The 22,142-nt window shown below is 45.5% G+C and overlaps 1 protein-coding gene across 3 annotated transcripts in view; it reads left to right on the top strand.

Moving 5' to 3' along the window:
- The first annotated feature begins 1,060 nt into the window (after positions 1-1,060).
- Positions 1,061-22,142, top strand: part of LOC140204338 (sorting nexin-25) — a 101,319-nt gene continuing 80,237 nt past the window's right edge. For 2 of the 3 annotated variants that reach the window (XM_072270986.1, XM_072270988.1), the window contains exons 1-3: positions 1,061-1,792; positions 14,585-14,678; positions 21,678-21,894. In XM_072270986.1, coding sequence (XP_072127087.1) covers positions 1,613-1,792; positions 14,585-14,678; positions 21,678-21,894 — 491 coding nt within the window. In that variant the 5' untranslated portion in view covers positions 1,061-1,612. The remainder of the gene's footprint in view (positions 1,793-14,584; positions 14,679-21,677; positions 21,895-22,142) is intronic. The other variant, XM_072270987.1, reaches the window with a different exon arrangement.

Here is a 22,142-nt window from a genome sequence, read left to right as displayed (position 1 = left end):
TTGTTATCACATCTGTCATAAGGGGGCATTGATGGCGGACCCAAATGCAAGACACGGACACTGAAGTACAAGGAACAGGACTAGGCAAGTCAAAAAAGCAATAGAAGTGGGGAAGAAAGGACGCTGGACATGACACAGGCCCTGGACAAGACAAGGATACAGGGCCTGGGCCAGGACTTGACTAGGATAGCAGAACCAGGACATGGAACTTGGAACTAGGAGCCTGGGCTTGAACTCCGAGCCAGAGACTGGACAAGGACCCAGAAACTGGGTCTTGACTCGGGCTCGGACCCCGGATCTAGGCGAAGACATGATGAGACTTGGGTTCTTCAAGGCTTGGGTATGGACTCCGAGCCAGAGACTGGGCAAGGACCCAGATCCTGGGACTTGACTCGGGCTTAGACTCCAGAACTAGGCGAGGATAAGATTTGGCTACAGGACGAGGAGAGGCAACAGGACTAGACGTGAGACTCCTGGACAGGACAAGGGAACTCCAGCACAGGCGAGGGAACCCCAGCACCAGACTGGGCAAGGTACTCCTGGGCTGGGCGGGACACATGGACAAGATGAGAACACAAAGCCATGGCTTGGACAAGACAAGGTTCTTGGGTCGTGGCTAGGACTGGACGAGACCCGAAGCCTTGACTTGGTCGACGGAGAGACAGGAACGCAGAGCCTTGGTCAAGGGTGAGACAGGAACATGAAACACAGAGCCCGGGCCCCTCCTTGGAAACAGGACGTAGGGCCGGGACTCATTACACAGAACGCAGGATACGACGAGACGATTCCCAACACTGGGTAGCGGCAAATAGACAGTTCCTTATTTTGCTCCGGCGGTTAAACTTGCCAGCGGTGAAGGTTGCAGGCGAGGCGGGGTGTCATCAGCAAATTTATTTATGGTGTTGGATCTGTGCTTAGCCACACAGTCATGGGTGTAAAGCGAGTAGAGCAGAGGGCTAAGTACACATATCCAGGATCCAATTACACAAGCGGGTATTGAGGCCCAGGTCTTGGAGTTTACTGATTAGTTTTGAGGGGATGATGGTATTGAATGCTGGGCTGTAATCGATAAAGAGCATCCTGATGCATGCATCTTTGCTGTCCAGGGCTGTGTGAAGAGCCAACGATATAGCATCTGCCTTGGTAGGCGAACTGGAGCGGATCCAAGTCGTTCCTCAGGACAGGAGCGGATCAGCTTCAACACCAGCCTCTCAAAACTCTTCATCAACCGTGGATATAAATGACACTGGGCGACAGTCACTTGGATAGGTTACCACGCTCTTTTGGGGCACCGATACGATTAAAACCTGGAATTTTAAAAAGCTGAGTAGAGGTTTTCCAGATGAAGAAAAAGAGAAAGCTAGAAGGGGTTCTCAATCTTTACTCAGCTGACTTTACTGACACACCAAGCCCCTCCTACTTCTGAAAAGAGGCATCGTCGAGACGCCTCCAGCGGCGAGGAAGCTGGTGATCACTTGGTGGCGGAGCTGTACCGGCTCACCGCACTTTTTCCGAGGACGATCTCTTCCCAAGCTTGCTCGGAATCAGCTAATAGTACTTGAGGTTTTTCTTCCTGCAAAGGCGCCGAACCCTTGCCCTCCGGCTCCCAGTCATGATGCGGCGGACCGGGCTGTTGTTCGGGATCTTGATGATCGCCGTTTTCTTTTCCCAGTGGGAACTCGTCTTACCGGGGCTGTGCATCGTCTGCTGGGCCGCCCCTTGGCTGGCCGAGGGTGCCTTCGACGAGCAGGATAACAGCGCTGCCGGCGGCGGTGCTTGTCCGGAGAGTACGGTGAGTGCCGTGTTTTCTGTAGCGCGCCCGATTACACGGAGCGGGAGAGTGAGGTAGGAAGTGCCGCAGATGCCCTCTCACCTACGTGCCCACTCCTTTCAAAGTTGTGCAAGGGATCCGAAAGTTCAATATTCTTAACGCTGCATTCCGCTTGTTATTGGTACCGAGTCATCAGTGAATGATGTGAGTTTTTCTATGGTAAAAACTTATGAGTTCTGCGGTTGTTCGTGTTACATGGCCGTTGATAACTCGAGTGGGATTTATCGTTGTTTGCATAATTCCGGTGAAGTACAATGAAGATCTCAACTCGCAGCAGCATCACACAACCAAATACTGTACTGCCCTTATCACGACTTCATGAATCGGGTTTATTATCACAGACATATGTCGTGAAATTTATTGTTTTGTGGCAGCCGTATAGTGCAAAAAAAAAGATACCGTGAGTTTCAGTAAAAATTGCGATGAACTGGATCAGCAAATTTGCGGATGACACCAAGATTGGGGGTGTAGTGGACGGCGAGGAAGACTATCAGAGCTGGCAGCGGGATCTGAACCTACTGGGAAAATAGGCTGGAAAATGGCAGATGGAATTTAATGCAGTCAAGTGTGAGCTGTTACACTTCGGTAGGACCAACCAGGGTAGGTCTTTACACAGTGAACGGCAGGGTAGCGTAGAGAAAAGGGATTTGGGACTACAGGTCCATAATTGGTCACAGGTAGATAGGGTTGTAAAGACAGCTTTTGGCACATTGGCCTTCATAAATCAGTGTACTGAGTACAGAAAATGGGATGTTACTTTAAAGTTGCATAAGACATTGGCAAAGCCTAATTTGGAGTATTGTGATGAAATCACAAACACTAGAAAGTCTGCAGATGCTGGAAATCCAAGCTATGCATACAAAATGCTGGAGGAACTCAGCAGGCCAAATTGTGTGTAGTTTTGGTCAACTACCTATAGGAAAGATGTAAACAAGGTTGAAAGAGTACCAAAAACATTTACAAGGATGGTGCCGAGTCTGGAGGACCTGAGTTATAAGGAAAGATTGAATAGGTTAGGACTTCATTCCTTGGAACATAGATTGAGGGGAGGTTTGATAGAAGTATACAAATTATGATGGCTTTTTTCCACTGAGGTTGGGTGGGACAACAACTGGAGGTTATGGTTTAAGGGTGAAAGGTGAATAGTTGAAGGGAAGATGATGGGAAACTTCTTCACTCAGAGGGCGGTGAGAGTGTAGAACGAGCTGCCAGTGCAAGTGCGATTTTACTTTCAGTGTTTAAAAGAAGTTTGGATAGGTGGGAGGGATATGGATGGCTATGATCTGGGTGCAGGTTGCTGGGACAAGGCATCTTAAATGGGTCAGCGTGGACTAGATGGGCTAAAGGGCCTGTTTCTGTGCTGTACTTTTTTATGACTCTAAAAATCATTACTTTGGAATAGCGAGGCAGTGGGTTAATGGACTGTTCAGAAATCTGATGGCAGAGGGAAAGAAGCTGTTCCTAAAATGTTGAGTGTGGGTCTTCAAACTCTTGTGCCTCCTCCCTGAATGCCTCAGAAGTGAAGGCCATCTCTTTAGAACGGAGATGAGGAGGAATTTATTTACCCAGAGGATGGTGAAACTGGAATTCATTGCTCCAAGTCATTGAGTATATTTGAAGTGGGGGTAGATAGCCTCTTGAGTAGTAAGGGTGTCAAATGTTACAGGGAGAAGACAGGAGAATGGGGTTGAGAGGGACAATAAATCAGCTCTGATCCACCTCGATGGGCCAAATGGCCTAATTATGTTTAGTATGTTTTATGGTCTAATGATTGTAACGGGAAGAAGACATGTTCTGGGTTTTCAAGGCTGAGTTATTTGAATTATTACTGTTGGGTACCTGATGCTATCCTATAATGCAGTCAATCGTCTAATGAATCTATATTGATCAAACCACCACCTCCCTGCAGAGTGCACTTTGCTAATTCCTCTGATAACAGGGCGTGGGTGAGAAATGGTCTCCATGGGTAATGTGTGCACAATCAACAATAAAAACAGAAAATGCTGGGAACACCCAGCAGGTCAGGCAGCATCTGTGGAAGAGAAAGTAAGTTTCAGGTCCAAGACTGGTGGCCTGGAATTATTTTGTTTCCAATTCTGATGAAGAGTTCTGAACTTGAAACATTAATTCTCGTTCTCTCCCCACAGATGCTTCCTGACTTTACTTCAGTTTACCAGCACAAACATATCTTTGACATAAAACACAAATGCTAAAATATGAAGGTTATAAGGCAAGATATTCCCTTCCTAGTATTCTTTTGAACTGATGTTGGATTAAGATTCACTATTGAGACTGTCAGTATTTGTTTATGAGAATTTCTGGATTTGCTACATCATGCTGTTTCTTTTCTCCATCTGAAATCTCCTCTGTGTAAGACGCAGCATGTCTATTTCTTTGGTCGTTGTTCGTCTTAAGTTATCCCTCTGACCTCAGGTTTTTGCCCGGTTCTCTGAGTCACCGCCCACAAAAATCTCCAGTCTATCACAAGAAAGTAAATACAAGTGTATTTGAAGAAGTTATCTCAGCTGAACTGACTGTCATAATTTGAAATTAAAACAGAGTTGGATGAAGAAGTTGATTTTTCCACATTGCCCTTCTCTCTTCTTCCATTCGCCATTTCAGCTCTCCTCTTACCTCTTCTCCTCACCTGCCCATCACCCCTGATGCCCCTCCTCCTTCCCCTTCTCCCATGAGCCACTCTCCTCTCCTATCTGGTTCTTTCTTCTTCAGCCCTTTCCCTTTTCCACCTATCACCTCCTAGCATCTTACCACCCCACCCACCCACCTACCTGCCCCCTCACCTGGCTTCACCTGTCACCTTCAAGCTTGTACTCCTTCCCCCACCTTATACTGACCAGCCCCCTTCCTTCCCAGTCTTGATGAACGGACTCGGCCCGAACAGTCGACTGTTTATTCCTCTCCACAGATGCTACATGGCCTGCTGAGTCCCTGCAGCATTTTTTATGTGTTACCCTTCTTTCCAGCATCTGTAGAATCTCTTGTGTGGGTGAAGAAGGTACCATCTTATGTTGTCTCCTCAGAATAGCAATCCCACACATATTTATATCATTCCCCCATCCAGGAAAACTGATTAACAATTGTTGTAAGTGTAGGGGTTTCTTCTTTTATGTTACTGTGTAGGCTAATTAAAATGGCTTCTTTGTTATGTTATAATTAAAATGGCTTCTTTGTTATGTTAACTGCTGAGAAAGTTCTCTCGCTGGCAGCTTGTTTGGGTTATATTATTGATAAGAGACCAAACGAACCAATTGGGTTAGATGTTATCCTTTTTAGTGTGTCTGTAAGTTATTGTGATGCGTGGGTTTTTGGGGAGAAGGCGTGATGGACAGGGAGGGAATAGACAAGGTGCTGTGAGCTGGCTAATGGGGACGGACCCTGAGCAGGAGTCCGAGGTCCAGGCTCTTCGGCGAGGAAAGTGGAGATGGAGACAGACTCGTGTGGAGCGTCTGTTCGACCACCGTGGTTGGTCCCAGGCGGCCGGTCGAGGTGGTCAGAGTGGATCGAATGGTGAAGAGAGGATCGTTACTAGAGCCCCAACTGTTGTGCACGAAGAGATTGAACAGATTAAGTGTGGCACCTTTTATTTTCCTTTTATATTTTATCTCTATTAATTATATAGTTTCAGTAATATCTATAAACTGGAATTCATTTAATCGTATCTGGTGTATTGTCTGTTATTTGGGCGGGGTGGGGTACATCACACAGCACCCACACCAACTTAATTACCCAGTTCAGCGGGGCTGAGGGCTGTTTCCCTAGACAACAGTGAGTTGAGCGACCCTGAGGCTTGCCTGGGGGGCTACATTTGGGGCCTTTTGTCTGGGATTGGATTCAGTGGTGTGCTGCGTGGTTGCCCTGTTTAAATCAGTAATGTGTGTCTCTGTGGGTTATTTGCTGGTTATTGCTGCATGTGTGTTGGGTGCGGTCTTTTTCGAGTTCAGGCTGGCATTGACGAGTTGTGGGTGGCATTCGGGGCTGTCCATGCGGTTGGGAGAGAGGGGAAAGAGTGGTCTGATTCGGAGGTAGTGTCTGCGAACAAGTGTTCCAGCTATGGCAGGCTCTGCCTGGCTTTTGGGATATTGTCCGCTCCAAAAGGGGTGGAGGAGTGCGAGACGTGGGCGGAGCAGATCTCTCAGTTGTTAGATGAGTGGCAGTGCTCGGTTGAGGGAGAGCGACAGGGATTGGTTGAAAGTTTGAGTAGGCGGGCTGGTGACGGTGTTAGAGCTGTCAGGTTCACTTACACCGGAGTGACAGCTGTCAGTTATCTGAAAGAGGGGGAAAAGTTTTCAGTGTGTCTTCTCTGGCTAGGAGGGCGGCTAAATTGCTTGCAGTGCCAGGGGGATCATTTCAGGGGATCAGCCCCTCCCTCAGTTGTTCAGCTGATCAGAGAAGTGTCGGGAAACGTAGTGGAGGCCCAGTGGGGGAACGGCTTGGGGTCTCTGGGGGAGCACGTTCCCAGCAATGTACCAAGGAACTTCCGCAAGGAAAAGACTCTATTCCTGAAGGCTTAGAGGGGCCATGCCCCAGGGTGTCGCTATGGATAGAGGGAAGCGATGCTAAAGCTATCCTCGACCCCAGGGCACAGGTCAAGTTGTTGTACAGTTCGTTTTACAACTGGTGTCTGAAGCATTTACCCTTGACAACCGTAAGGGCACCGGAGATTTTCAGTTCCAGTAGTTACCCAGAAGACGATGATTGGTTAGTGACCCTGGAGTTCATGGAGGCATTGTCTGGGCACCCAGCTTGTCGAGCTGCTTCTGAGGATGTGTGTAGCAGCCTTGAGCCGGTACCAAATTTAAACGAGACCCAAATGTGGTACGGCCTGGAGGAAGTATCTGAGGGTGAGACCTTCTTAGTAGATGCTCCGAACTACCACGAAGGAGGGGAGTTGACTGCTGAAGACACCTCGGTGAGAGAGAAGTCGCGGTGACTGGACCCTGTAGCCATGGAAGTCGTAGGCAGCGTGTGTGTGGATTATAAAACTCTGAACAGGCGCACTGTCATTGACCAGAATACGGCCCTGAGGGCTGAAGACACAATGGTCCATTTGTATGGTGCGACGTTGTTTAATGTGCTGGATCTGAGAAGACAGCCGTTATTGGTTCCCTAGGATTCTTCCGGTCCGTAAAGTTACCAAAGGGCATATCTGGAGCCCCTGCAATCTTCCCGTGGGGGATGAGGAAGACTATGGGGGAAATGAAGGTGTGTGGAGTTTTGACGTATGTGGATGACTGCCTAGAGCTTGGATTCACCTGGGGAGACTATGAGGCGAGGGGAGTGGCTAAGCCCGGGCGACAAAGAGTTAAAGAATTAAAACTTTCTTTGGACGAGTTCCAGGTCTGGAGAAAAAGGCAGTTCGGGGAAAAGCGACCGAAACGAAGTGTAAAACGTGGAGTGGTTTTTGGCCGGCGGAGTTTGGTGCATTCGGAGAAAAATGATCTGACATACCAGTTGAACTTCCTGGTGTTGGAACAGACAGTGGTGGACCTGGGGAAGGAAACCCAGGTCGTCAATCGGAATGAGACGCTAGGGAGAGAGGGGACGACCATTGAAGACTTGGAGTTCACGCTTGTCAAAGTGGAGACGGAGAAACAGAATTCCAAGCCGACACTGCGGTCATATACTGAGGAATTAATCCAGAGAGACGAAACAATGACCCACCTTCAAAAGGAGCAGCAGAAACTCAAGACATCGATCCAGAAAAGATTGGAAGACTTACAAATTGGGGCAGGCAAAGGAAGCTGTCTGACTAAGGCCAGCAGAAAACTGAGAGCCCAGAGAGGGGAGCTTGACTACCCTTCCGAGGAGGTGAAGCAATTGAGGACAGATCTCAGAAAAGGGAAGCGGGCGCTTGAAAGAAACCTGAAGATGACTATCGACAGTTTAAATGAAGTGGAAAAACTGAAAGTTGACCTGGAAGGAGTCATCAGGAAGAAAAACCTGGAGGCTGAACATCCTTTAACTGCTGCTTTTCAGGTCGGGGTGGAAGAAGCTGGTGGGGTAACTGCGTCCCAGATCAAGATGGCCAAGACGCGTGAGTCAGAACTGCTGAGACTGGGGCGAGAGTTGGAGGAGTCCAAGAAGAAGCTGACGTCTCGACTGCAGGAGGCTGAAGAGGCTGAAGAGGCTGAAGAGGCTGAAGAGGCTGCAGAGGCAGCCCTGGCTAAATGCTTCAGTTTGGAGAAACTCAAACCGATTGAGGGAATGAGGAAGAATACAGATTAGAAGGATGATGTGCGGGATGTGTGGTACATGCTGCCTTTTGCTAACTTCCACTTGGTTGAGGAAGAGACCTTTGCCCCTTCTCCCACTGAGTCAGGTGTAGTGGGGAGGGCTAGCTGTGGGCAGCCTGGGTTACAGGAGGACCAAGAAGGAAAAGAAGTGGGGCCCTGGACCCGGGACAGGGGAACTCCGAGTTGCAGTGGAGGCATGAGTGAGAGATTGAGAGCAGACCCAAAGTGTCCCCCGTAGTGTCTGAGCCTTAAGGGTTTAGGTGAGGGGGTACGGAGGTCTCGGAGGATTAGGAAACTCCCAGATAGGTTGGCCTATGTAGCGCCCGTGGGACCAGGCGTAAGGTCCACTGTTTGGGGAGCAATGTCACTGTGTGTACCTGGATTGGGTTTTTGTGTCTGCAGGACTGGTTGGCGAGTTATTTAGAAGTCACGAGGACACGACTTTATTTGGTGGGGGGAGAGGGTAGAGGTTTCTTCTTTTATGTTACTGCATAGGCTAATTAAAATGGCTTCTTTGTTATGTTATAATTAAAATGGCTTCTTTGTTATGTTAACTGCTGAGAAAGTTCTCTCGCTAGCAGCTTGTTTGGGTTATATTATTGATAAGAGGGCGAACGAACCAATCGGGATGGATGTTATTCTTTTTAGTGTGTCTGTAAGTTATTGTGATGCGCGGGTTTTTGGGGAGAAGGCGCAATGGACAGGGAGGGAATGGACAAGGTGCTGTGAGCTGGCTAACGGGGTCGGACCCTGAGCAGGGGTCCGAGGCCCAGGGTCTTCGGCGAGGAAAGTGGAGATGAAGACAGACTCGTGTGGAGCGTCTGTTTGACCACCGTGGTTGGTCCCAGGCGGCAGGTCGAGGTGGTCAGAGTGGATCGAATGGTGAAGACAGGATCGTTACTAGAGCTCCAACTGTTGTGCATGAAGAGATTGAACTTTGATAAGTGTGGCGCCTTTTATTTTCCTTTTATATTTTATCTCTATTAATTATATAGTTCCAGTAATATCTGATAAACTGTAATTCATTTAATCATATATGGTGTATTGTCTGTTATTTGGAGGGGTGGGATACATCACACAACATTCACACCAACTTAATTACCCAGTTTGGCGGGGCCGAGGGCTGTTTCCCTAGACGACAGTGAGTTGAGCGACCCTGAGGCTTGCCTGGGGGGCTACATTAGGCTGATGATGTGATAGGTGTTTCAGTATAAAACTGAAGCACCATGCAATAAACACTTTACGGGGAGCCACAGTATCATACAGGTTAGTGCAATGCATTTACAGCCGGGGGGCGCCAGAGTTCGGAACTCAATTCCGACGCCATCCCTACGGAGTTTGTATGTTCTCCTTGTGACCATGTGGGTTTCCTCCGGGTGCTCTGGTTTCCTCCCACATACCAGAGATGCACAAGTTAGGGTTAGTGTGTTGTGCGCATATTATTTTGGCACCGGAAGTGTGGCAACATTTGCAGGCTGTCCCCAGGACAGTCCCTGGACCGTGTTTGGCATTGACACAGAACAGCGTAGTTCACCGCACGAGTCGATGTTCCGATGTACATTTGATAGATAAAGCTAATCTTTACATCTTCAAACCCCGATTCGCATCATTTCACCTACCACATGGACTAACTGGATTTTTGCTGCGTTTACAATAGTTTGAAGGGACTATTGTTGGAGGAAATGAACCTTGTTCATCTGTAATTTGTATAGTGTCGTACAATTGTGAAATATTTTTGAAATGCCCTTCCCACAGTCTCTCTGACCTCCTGCCGTCAGGCAGAAGGTATCACAACATAAGATTCAGAACTATCAGACTGGGTAGCAGCTTCTGCTCTGAAGCTATTAGAATTCTTGACACCCTGCCGCTCTCCAGCACACACGTACCCCCTGTCTGAATGCCCTGTCGTGCCATCCCCACCCCACCCCGACTGTCCAACTCACAGACACACTCTCATCCTGTACTGGTCACTTTTCATCTTTTATTGCTGCTGTTTCACATATTTATATGATAGTTTTATTATAATAGTGCCAGTAATATGATATTGTCTTACCTAAATGTGCACCTCACATTTTATGTCAACCTGTCAACCTTCAGGCCATGTCACTCAGGGACTTGTGCTGGTATTATTCTGTGACTGTATGTTCTGGATCATAACTACATGTGCTGTGTGTGACTGTATGTATTGTGTTTTGTACCTTGGCCCCAGAGGATCAATGTTTCATTCAGCTGTATATCTGTGTACGGTTGAGTGACAATAAACTTGAACTGAAAATTACTATCCAAATCACAGCCAGCTATGACTAAGTGTTTTGGGAAAAGCTGTTAATTAGCATGGTGTGATCTCCCAGTACACTTCCTGTTCCATAATTGGGGCCTTGTCATCAGAAATTCTTGATCCCTTCATTCTTTTCAACGAAGTGTTAGGATGAGTTTCAGTAATTGTCCCTTTAGTCCACAGTAGCGGCCTAGGGAATGATTCAAGGATGGCAGTTTGGAGTTAATATGAGGGCTGCTGAGGCTGTGGATTAAGGAGATGGTTGCATCACTGTCTGATATGGAGGGACCACTGCTCAGGATCAGAAAGGTTGCAAACTCAGCCAGCCTCCTCATGGGCCTCTGCAGCCTCGAAGACCTCTTTAAAAGGTGATGCCTCAGAAAGGTAGCATCATTAAGGACCCCTACCACCCAGCACATGCCCTCTTCTCATTACCAGCATCCAGGAGGAAGTACAAGAGCCTGAAGATGCACATTCAATGTTTTAGGAACAGCTTCTTCCCCTTCACCATCAGATTTCTGAACAGGTAATGAACCAACCCATGATCTCTACATTACTATGTTTTGGCTTTCTTTTTGCACTACTGATTTTATATATTTCTTACTGTAATTTGTAGTTGTTTAAAGTGTACTGCTGCCACAAAACAACAAATTGCATGACTTATGCCAATTATATTAAACCTGATTCTGATTCGGAATGATAATGGTAGCTCACCTTTAGCACGGTTGAACTCTCCTGTTTGCTCAGTTCATGAATGAGTTTCACTTTCTGTTCACTTGCTTCTCCTGTTGCGATACCTGACGTTTCAGTTTGCTACTTGTAACCATGGTTTCAATTGACTGGATAAATGATTAGCAGTCATTCTGCAATGTTTAAGTCTTCTGAGGCTTCACAGTCAGGACTGGTGTCTTTGAATCACTTGAAGCCAAGACATAGGAGCAGGATTAGGCCATTCGGCCCGTCAAGTCTGCTCTGCTGTTCCATCGTGGCTGTTTTATTATCCCTTTCAACCCCATTCTCGTGCCTTCTCCCTTTGATGTTCTGACTCCTCATTAAATGTACCTAATGACTAGGCCTGACAGCCATCCATGGCAAAGAATTCTACAGATTCACCACCCTCTGGCCAAAGAAATTCCTCTTCATCTCTGTTCTAAAGGGATGTCCTTCCATTCTGAGGCTGTGCTCTCTGGTCCTAGACTCCCCCACTATAGGAAACTTCCTCTTCATGTCCACTCTATCTCAGACATTCCACCTCTCCCGGAAGTTCTGGGAGTCTCCCGCATATTAATAGTGGCTTCCTGATGCCCGCAAATTACATACAATATCACAGAAATCAATTTTTTTTGAGAGGGGGCGAGAGAAAGCAAGAGAGAGCGCAAGAGCAACCGCGAGAGCGCGAGAGAGAAAGCAAGCGAGAGCGACCACGAGAGAGAGAGCGCGAGAGAGAAAGAGAGAGAGAGTGCGCCATGGCAGAGTGTTTCAAAAAAAGAAAATATAAAACGTACGTCACCCCAGACTACCCTAAAGTGTGCCCCTGCCTAATAGGGGTCAAAAATAATGACAGTGTTACTCGCTGCACTGTTTGCAACAGTGACTTTTCTATTGCCCATGGTGGGTTAAGACTGTAAAAGACATTATTTAAACTAGCTGGCTAGCTGCTAAGGAGCTACTCTATTGCAGACATTCCACCTCTCCCGGAAGTTCCGGGAGTCTCCTGCAAATTGATGGTGCTACCTCCCTGAAATGAGTTTTTGCAGGGTGGGATGTCTGCTGTCTAGGCTTTTCAGCATCAATAGGTTTCAATGAGATTCCCCAACCCCTCTTATTCTTCTAAACTCCAGTGAGTACAGGCCTAGAAACATCAATTTTTTTTCCATTCCCGGCGTCATTGTCCTGAACTTCTCCGGACCCTCTCCTGAAGTCAGTGCATTTTAATTTTATAAACAGATTCGTCAACTTAATTTGTAAAAGATTTTTGTTTGCTCCAATGATAAATTAAGCATTTAAAATAAGTGATAACATTTAGTTGGAAGGAAAGGGGCATAAGATGAAGGTGATTGAAGGGAAGTGTAGAGCGGATGTCAGAGGTGAGTATCACACACATAGGCTGGTGGGTGTGTGGAGCGTGCTGCCGGATAGTGGTGGTGCAGACAGATACATTTAGGGGTATTTAAGAAACTCTTAGATAGGCATACAGATGACAGAAAAATGGAGGCATATGTAGAAGGGAGGGGTTAAATCAATCTTCCCGTAGATTAACATCTTAGGGTAGGTTAAGTTGGCACAACATATTGGACCGAAAGGCCTGTACTGTGCCATAATGTTTGGTGTTTTGTGTTTTATAAATCCTTTAAATTAATTCAAAAATTATATTTGTTTTGCTGAAATAATAAATTAAGCATTTAAAAATATGCTTTAGTTGGAGGAAGAAGTGAATTATTTATTGGATAGGTTATTGAATAAGTAAATACACTTCTATAGATGTGTAGTGGAGAGTATATTGACTAGCTGTATCACGGCCTGGTGTGGAAACATCAATGCCCTTGTACAGAAAAGCCTACACAAAGTAGCGGGTATAGCCCAGACCATCACAGAAGGTCCTCCCACCATTGAAGATATCTATACAGAGCGTTGTCACAGGAAATCAGCGTCCATCATCAAAGACCCCCACCATCCAGGCCATGGTCTCACCGCTGCCATCACGATGAAGGTACAAAGCAACACGTACAAAATCTGGAGGAACTCGGCAGGCCAGGCCCCATCTTTGGAAAAGAGTAAGCTGTTGATGTTTCTGGCCAAAATCCTTCTTCAAGGTACAGGAGCTTAGGACCCGCACCACCAGGTTCAGGAGCAGTTATTGCCCCGCAAACATCAGGCTCTCGAACCAGAACTCAACTTCACTGTCCCCGTCACTGAACTGTATTCACTTTCAAGAACAGTTGATCTCATGTTCTCAATATATATTGCTTATTTATTATTATTATTTTTCTCTTTTTTGTATTTGTACAGTTTGTTATTTTTTCACATTGGTTGTTGTCCATCCCATTGGGTGTGGCCTTTCACTGATTCAATTGTGTTTCTTGTAGTTACCATGATTGCCCACAGGAAAATGAATGAATCTCAGGGTTGTATATGTAGGTCAGGTCACTGGTCTGAGTGCTACTGGTACCATGTAACCCAGTACTACCTGTCGCACGGTCGGGTGGTCGGCGACTAAACCGGCTCCCCCACCAGGCTTGCCTGGTGAGGAGGGTGGCTAGACCCCCTGCAGGACGAAAAACAAGACCTGTCAAAGGGTGGAGGAACCCTCTCGTAGGGTCAACAGCCATCTAGCAAACACGTGCCATGAAGCGCGGAGAGGGCATCCCTTGCGCCGAAGCTTGGGCTGGCCATTTGCAGCAACAGAACTTCCCCCAGCCGTCTTGGACCCCACCATGCCGCTGGATCCGGGAGGGGAATATCAAGAGGGTGGGTCTGGACCTGTGCAACCCCCTACTCACCTAAAATCCACTCACGCACACACTGTTCCTTTCTGAGGAGTGGGGTACCACCCCACTAACTGACTGAAGGAACCATCATCTTCCTATGGGATGGATAGCCAGAGAGAGAGATGCTGACATATCATCATCATCACCATCATCATGTGGCATGCTGCTTGACATAGGTGATCATGTTCTTTTGACCATGATTGTTCTTGGCAAATTTTTCTACAGAAGTGGTTTGCCATTGTCTTCTCCTGGGCAGTGTCTTTACAAGACAGGTGACCCCAGCCATTATCAATGCTCTTCAGAGACTGTCTGCCTGGCGTCAGTGGACGCATAACCAGGACATGTGATATGCACTGGCTGCTCATGAGACCATCCACCACCTGCTCCCGTAACTTCACGTGACCCTGAATTGGGGAGGGGAGGACTAAGCAAGTGCTACACCTTGCCCAAGGGTGGCCAGCTGGCTAGCAGAGGGAAGGAACGCCTTACACCTCCTTTGGTAGAGACGTATCTCTGTCCCACCACCCAAAGTACATGTGGTGACATATATGAACTTCGATAATCAATTTACTTTGAACTTTGAAGTGAGTTCGATGCTTTGAGTGACATTGCTAGTTAGTAAGCTTCTGGAACTATTTGTAAACTTCCCCCACTACTAATGGATTGTGCAAGGAATAGCTGTTTCAAACATCTGCACATATTAATCCCTTGTATAATATTAATCCCGCAACAGGTTTCTACAGAGGACGTAAACCTAGCTGAGAAACAAGTGGATGCAACTGACGGAATTGCTCAGGGTTCACCCCTTCGTCAGTCACTAAAGAAAGGTAAATCCATAAAGTGCAGAATTCCTTTGTTTCATACGAAATAAAACCCTATTCCAGTTATACTGTGGTTTCCATGGAGTTAGACCTTACAAAGATTATGTCGTGATGTAAGTTTTAACAATTGATCTGAGGCAATCCCTCAACAAAACCTCTTTATCAAAAAAGCACAGCTGCGTCTCCACTTCCTGAGGTGAGTGAGGTCCACCTCCCACCCTTCCCTCCCCCATTCGAAGGAATTTTTACTGGAGCACCATCGAGAGTGGCCTGACCAGCTGCATCACCGTCTGGTATAGGAATTGCAAGGGATTAGACAGCAAATCCCTACAAAAGATTGTGAAGACTGCTGAGAGAATCTCTTCCACACGCCCAAGATACTTACCAGGAGTGCAGAGCCCTTAGTATTTTCAATGCTGCCTCCAATCCATCCAACAATCTCCGGGACCCCCTACCATCAGGCAGGGGGTACCATAGCATTAGGACAAGGACTGTTAGGATGGGAAACAGCTTCTTCCCCCAGACCGTGAGACCACTGAACTCCCTGCAGCCACCCAGGTCTCATCACGTATGAAGTATCAGAAGCATTTACATTTTTGACTTGTGACATAAATGCACTTTATTATTTGTTAATTTGTTTGTGGTAATATTACTTCATGTGATGTGTGTGAATTATATGTTCTGCATTGTGCACTTTGGTCTGGAGGGACGATGTTTCGTTTGGCGGTGTGCATGTGTACGGTTAACTGACAATAAACGTGAACTCGAGCTAACTGATAAAATTTCATGTAATGAGATTGCAGACAAATTCTCTTCCGATGCCTGAGCTCAGCTGTCTAGTAGTCACTCAGCAGAACTGTGCAATGAGAAAAGCAGAAGCATTGGTTGCTGGCCTGTAAGTCTAAGATAACTGAGAAAGTCAGGAACTTACTAATGTCAAAACCTTGCAGTACTCATAATGACATTTATACTTCATTGAAACAAAACACGATTAAAAACTATTTATAAACCCTTCTTTTGCCCAGCTTCACAAGTTTGACATGTAATGACCTAAATTTAACTTGTTTTTTTTTGCATTTGGCATTGTTTATCAATTTTAGTTTTTTAAAGATACAGCATGAACGGGCTTTTCCGGCCCAAGGAGCCACAGCACTCAGCAACCTTCTTGTTTAACCCCAGCCTCATCGCAGGGAAACTTACAATGGCCAATTAACCTTACAACTGGTACGTCTTTGGACTGTGGGAGGAAACCAGAGCACCCAGAGGAAACCCACACGTTCATGGGGAGAAACATGCACACTTTTTACAGGATGATGCTGGATTTAAACTCTGACAGCCCAAGCTGTAATAGTGTTGCAGTAACCACTGCACTACCATACTTTCCTTCCAGTGACTCTCTGTGCCCCTCCTCACTATAAATCCAAGGATACATTTTTAAGCTTTTAAGTGGTAGTTTGTAGCAAAGGAAGCGCTGGAGGAACTCAGTAGGTCTAGCAGTATCCTGGAGGCAAATGGACAGTCAACATTTTGGGTTGGACTTACGACGTTCAGTCCAGATGAAGGATCTCAACCTTCTGTTTCATTCCACAGATGCTGCCTAACCCTCTCAGTATTTTTGCTCCAGATTCCTGCATTTGCATTTTCTTGTGTCTCCAATGATAGTTTGAAGTTTCAGGTCACTCTTGTAGAGGCTTTGAACTGTACAACACAGTAACAGGTCTTTCAGCCCAACTCATCCATGCCAACCAAAATGCTCAACTAAGCTTGTCCAATTTGCTCACTTTTGGTCCATATCCCTTTCCCATTCATGTACAAAACCTATCCAAGTGTCTCCTAAGTGTTGTTATTTTGTCTCTTGTTGTTTTAGCAGAACAGACTGGATTGGCCAAGTGGCCTATTTCTGCTCCTATGTCTGGATGGTCTTTTAGCTATAAAGTTCAATGTAGATGTATTATCAAAGTGCATACTGTACACCAACATATACAACCCCAAGATTCATTTTCTTGTGGGCATACTCTATGTCTATAGAATAATAACTATAACAGAATCGATGAAAGACTGCCCAACTAGCGTGATCAACCAGAGTGCAGAAGACAACAAAGTGTGTAAATACAAAAAGGAGAAATAATAATAATGAGTAACTAAGCAATAAGTATCGAGAACATGAGACGAAGAGTCCTTGAAGTTGAGTCGACTGGTTGTGGGAACAGTTCAGTGATGGGGCAGGTGAAGTTGTGTTATCCCCTTTGGTTCAAGAGCCTGACAGTTGAGGGATAGTAACGGTTCCTGAAGCTGGTGTGAGTCCTGAGGCGCTTGTACTTTCTTCCTGGTGGCAGCAACGAGAAGAGAGCATGATCTGTGTGGTGACAACAGGTAGATGTTCTCAATAGTGGGGAGGGCTTTACCTGTGAAGGACTGGGCCGTATTCACTACCTTTCATAGGATTTTCCATTTAAGGGCAATGGTGTCCCCATACCAGGCTGTGATGCAGCCAGTCAATATACTCTCCACTACACATCTATAGAAGTCTGTCAAAGTTTTAGAAGTCATGCAAAATCTTCGCCGACTCCTAAGGAAGTAGAGGCACTGCCATGCTTTCTTCAGAATTGCACTTATAGGACAGGTCCCCTGAAATAACCACACCAAAATAAAAACACCCAGGGATTAAAAGTTGCTGGCCCTCTCCACCTTTGATCCTCCAGTGAGGACTGGCTCACGGACCTCTGGTTTCCTCCTCCAGTAGTCTATAATCAGCTCATTGGTCTTGCTGCCATTGAGTAAGAGGTTGTTGTTACAACACCAGTCATCCTGAGTTTCAATCTCCCTCCTTTGTGCTGATTTATCACCGCCTTTGATTCGGCCAGCGACAGCGGGGTCATCAGCAAATGCGAATATGGCATTGGAGCTGTGCTTAGCCACACAGAAGGTACCTTCACTTCTCTGTTGTCTAAAGAACTTAGGCAGAAATTCTGATACATCCTTGACAAACAGACACCACATTAATTAAAGCTCGGCAGGTCAGGCAGCACCTATGGAAATGAATAAACAGTTGACGTGTCGGGCCAAGACCCTCCTTCGCGACTTTTTTCCGTAGATGCCGCCTGACCCGCCGAGTTCCTCCAGCGTTTTGTGTGTGTTGCTTTCGGTTTCCAGCTTCTGCAGAATTTCTGGAGTTTTATAATTAAAGCTGTCTATCCAAATTCATGAAAATTACCTTTTCCAGTGAATGATTCAAAACGCAAAGGTGAAAATTAATGGAGAAGAAATTAGCCTTTAGCTCATTCAATTTCAAACTCAAGTTGCAAGTTCAAGTTTAGTTGTTGTTCAAACATGCCCATGAATACAGCCAAACGAAACAGCATTCCTCTGGGGCTAAGGTGTCGAACACGGTACTAGCAGACACGCAACACAAGGCACATATAATTACGGTAGCAGAAAATCATACAGTCACAAACAATAATATAGTCCGAGTCCCTGTGTGCATTGACTTATAGAGTGATGGTGGATGGGATGCTCAATCTACAGGCTATGACATTTAATTACAGATCATTATTTATAATGCTCCTTCGTATAAATGTTTTCATAGTTCTGAATATTGCCAGTACTCTTATTTAGTCCTGATAACCTCGGGCAGAGAGTCATTGGAACAAAACCTGTAACTTAGAACTTATTTGAGATCTTAAGGTTTTGACATTGGAGCTGGTCTCTGTGGGAGGTTGTGTGACATGGATAATGATCTCAGCTCCTCTGTGGTTTGACAGATGTGATGCTGAACCCTTTGTCATAGTGAAGTGAAAGATATTTCCAGCTTCTCATTATCCAGATCCACTCATCTCTCTTTCCAAGTGAAGTGTTTGTTGGGAATGGAAAGTGCCTGAGGACACTTTCTCCCCCAATTCCTTGGCCACAGTATGACAACTCAAACACCCAATAAATGCCTGATCCCGGGCACGGTCTTAATCTGTCTTACAAAGTCTTCAGCTGTCAAAGCCTTACAAAGTCTTCAGCTGTAACCTGACCAGTTCTATAGAACATAGAACATTACAGCACATCACAGGCCCTTCGGCCCATGATATTGTGCCAACCTTTTAACCTACTCTAGCCCTTCCCTCCCATATATTTTCCCATTTTTCTGTCATTCATTTGCCTTTTTAAGAGTTTCTTAAATGGCCCGATTCTATCTGCCTCTACCACCACCCCTGGCAATTTTGACACACTTACCGCTCTCTGTGAGAAAAACTTACCCCTGACATCCCCCCGCTATACCTACCTCCAATCACAAAGTTGTGCCCCCTCTTTTTCTGCCCTTGGAAAAAATCTCTGGCTGTCCACTCGATTTACGCCTCTTAATATCCTATACACCTCTCTCAAGTCACCTCTCACTCCCCTAAAGAGTAAGATCTTGAGTTGGACCCCTCCTCATCCTGTTCAATTTATGATGTGAACAACGAGCTACTTTTGTGGTCGGTGAATTTATTTTTTTAATTTTATTGAGATAGAGTGCAGAACAGGCCCTTGCGGTCCTTCGAGCCACGCCGCCCAGAGGACCCCGATTTAATCCTAGCCTAAACATGGGGCAATTTACAATGACCAATTAACCTAACAGCCGGTTGGACTGTGGGAGGAAACCCATGCAGTCTCGGGGAGAAAGTACAAACAGCAGCGGGAGTTGAACCCTGGTTGCCTGTACTGTAAAGTGTTGTGCTAACTTCCAGGCCACTGTGCTGCCCCTTTACTGAAAGATTCTTTGTTTTCTCACTTTACGTACAATCAGTCCATGTATTTGCAGTAACAGTTACCTGTACATTGTGTTTTATTGGATTGATTTTATATTGATATTTCTTGTGTTTTTGTTATTTTTATGGTGTTCTTTAGGCGTGTTACATTTTTTTTGTGCTGCATCGGATCCAGGGTAACAGTCATTTCATTCTCCTTTCCACCCCGCATATTGAAGGTTGACAATACACAATCTCCAATCTTGAAGCTCGAAGTAACACTGGAGCTGCACAGCAGTTCATGTTGGGAGCTGAAACCATCACATGTCTCCTGTGTGGTTCTGCGAGACTTGTGTGTCTGAGATTGGCAGGAGTGCACGGGGATATGTGATCCCAGGCCAATCCATCTGCCTTTGCCAGTTTATCCCATCTGCATGTTTACTTTAACAATCTCTGCAGACTTATCTACACATTGGTAATCCCCAGAGAAAAAATGTGTTTATCACCAGCGGAACCAAGAACTGCAGGAAAAACTGTCTGATAATGAAAGTGTTTAAAATGGATCCAGTGCTTGCTCTAATTATTGAATTTTAGTATTGACAATGATACAGCTTGTATTGTTTTACTTTCTATCCTTTTAAAATAAGGCTGTAAGACAAAGGAGCAGAATTAGGCCATTTGGCCCATCAACTCTGCTCTGCCATTCAATCAAGGCTGATTTGCTTGTTGTTTATTTCTTGAGATACTGAGCAGAATTGTCCCTTCCAGCCCTTTGAGTTGTGCTGCCCAGAAATCCTCTGATTTAATTGTAGCCTAATCACAGTATAATTTACAATGACCAATTAACCTACCAACCTTTGGATTGTGGGAAGAAACCCACACGGTCACAGAGAGAACGTACAAATTCCTTACAGACAGCGGCATTTATTATCTCTCTCTATCCCATTCTCCATTCTTCTGCCTTCTCCTCATAAGCTTTGACAACTTTAGTAATCAAAAACCTATGCTTTAAGTACAGTGGATTCTGTTTAATTGGGCCATCAGTTAATCGGGGTAGCTGCTTATTTGGGATAACTGTTAAAGACCAGAAACTGATCGAGAAACGAGCCAGGATTCCCTTCATTTATTTGGGGCACTATGCCACTTAATTGGGCCAGGAGAAAGCTGCTGACTAGCATCTGTCACGTGCACTGACTTGGCCGTTTGACTTTGAGCAAACCTTTTTTAAATGTGTGTGTTTGTGTTCGAAAAGCAGTGATTTTGTCACTGATACTTGGTGAGAAATAAGCAGTAAGGCATCTCAAAACTGTTTTGCTCACTGCGGTTTCAAGCATTCAGGTTTAGAGTTGCCAGAAACGGCTGGGACTGAAAATGAAATGATTTCACTGCTTCAACAAATTAGGAATTATGAATAATTTGAAGGTATCCACAATCATCTAAAATGTTACAATTAAAATGAAGATTTCGAGGATACAATTGGTGAAAGCATTGTTTGTAAGCAGTCCATTACCTGCACCAGGTGTCTGCGCTGACTTTGTTCATTTACAGTCAAAAGAATGTGCCGCAGATGAATTCCTCCTTTGATAAGTATTAGGAACTAATGCCCAATTTTATAGTACTGCTTTCATGTTGGTAGTATTCTAATTTACCCTGTATTTCAAACTGTTACTCAGCTTGTCTGTTTTATACCTTTTTAACCATTTCCATGAAGCTTCATCTAATTGGCGCAGACACTTAATTGGGCCAAAATGTACTGGTCCCAATATGCCCCAATTAACCAGAATCTACTGTATACCCAAACTTGGCTTCCACAGCTGTCTGTGGCAATGAAATCCACAGACTGACCACACTAAAGGGACTTTTCCTTTCTTGGTGCTCTGGTCCACTCTTCCCTCTCTGCAGAAAATGAATCTCAGGGTTGGTATGTAGTGACATACATGTAGGCTGACAATAAAATTTACTTTGAACTTTATTTGCTTTTAATACTCATTCAAGGGATGTGGGCGTTGCAAGCTGAGCCAATATTATCATTTAAATAATTTTGCAGACTCCTTCTTTTCGAATTCCAATCTTACTTTGCATAATTCTGCAGGTTTAATCCCTGGAATGCAGGTATCATCCCAGTAAATTTCTCCCATGTTTCCTCATCCGCACAAGGCAAGTCTGGGCTCTGTGGTGCTCAGAAGTGTTCCGTGCTCTTGGAGTGACCTAGTTACGTCTGTTGCAGTGTTTACTTAACTCCGACCTGTTCAGCTAATACCCGTCTAAGTGGATTGTTTTCTTCCCCAAGTATTTGATTGCAGTTATTCCCAATTCATCCTATCGTGGTACAGTCCTCCTGAGGACAGCGTGGATCAGCCACTCTACCAAGTTCTGCTTTGTGAGTTTAACACAGCCGTGGATTACGTCATGGGGAAAATCAGGAATCTGAACTGTACCAGGATAGAACTTCGATTGATTCAGATCCTTACTATCCACTTGCGAAGCGCCAAGGAGGAAAAGAAAAGGTAAGAAATGTTTCAATTATAGAAAAAAAGGGGAACTGTAGATAAAGTAAGAGTGAATCTAAAACACTTACCAGTTTTATTACCATTGCTAATTGTGTTTTTAGTGTATTTTCCATTCGATTTGTCATCCATTTTGTAACTTCTAATCTCCCCCCATAGACGTGCACACACTCACATACAAACGCATGGTACTGTAGTGGTTAGCATAACGCTTTACAGCACCAGCGACCTGGGTTCAAATCCCGAGG

The sequence above is a fragment of the Mobula birostris genome, chromosome 10 (assembly GCF_030028105.1).
Source record: "Mobula birostris isolate sMobBir1 chromosome 10, sMobBir1.hap1, whole genome shotgun sequence".
Lineage (NCBI taxonomy): Eukaryota > Metazoa > Chordata > Chondrichthyes > Myliobatiformes > Myliobatidae > Mobula > Mobula birostris.
This window is presented reverse-complemented; position numbering and strand designations above follow the sequence as displayed.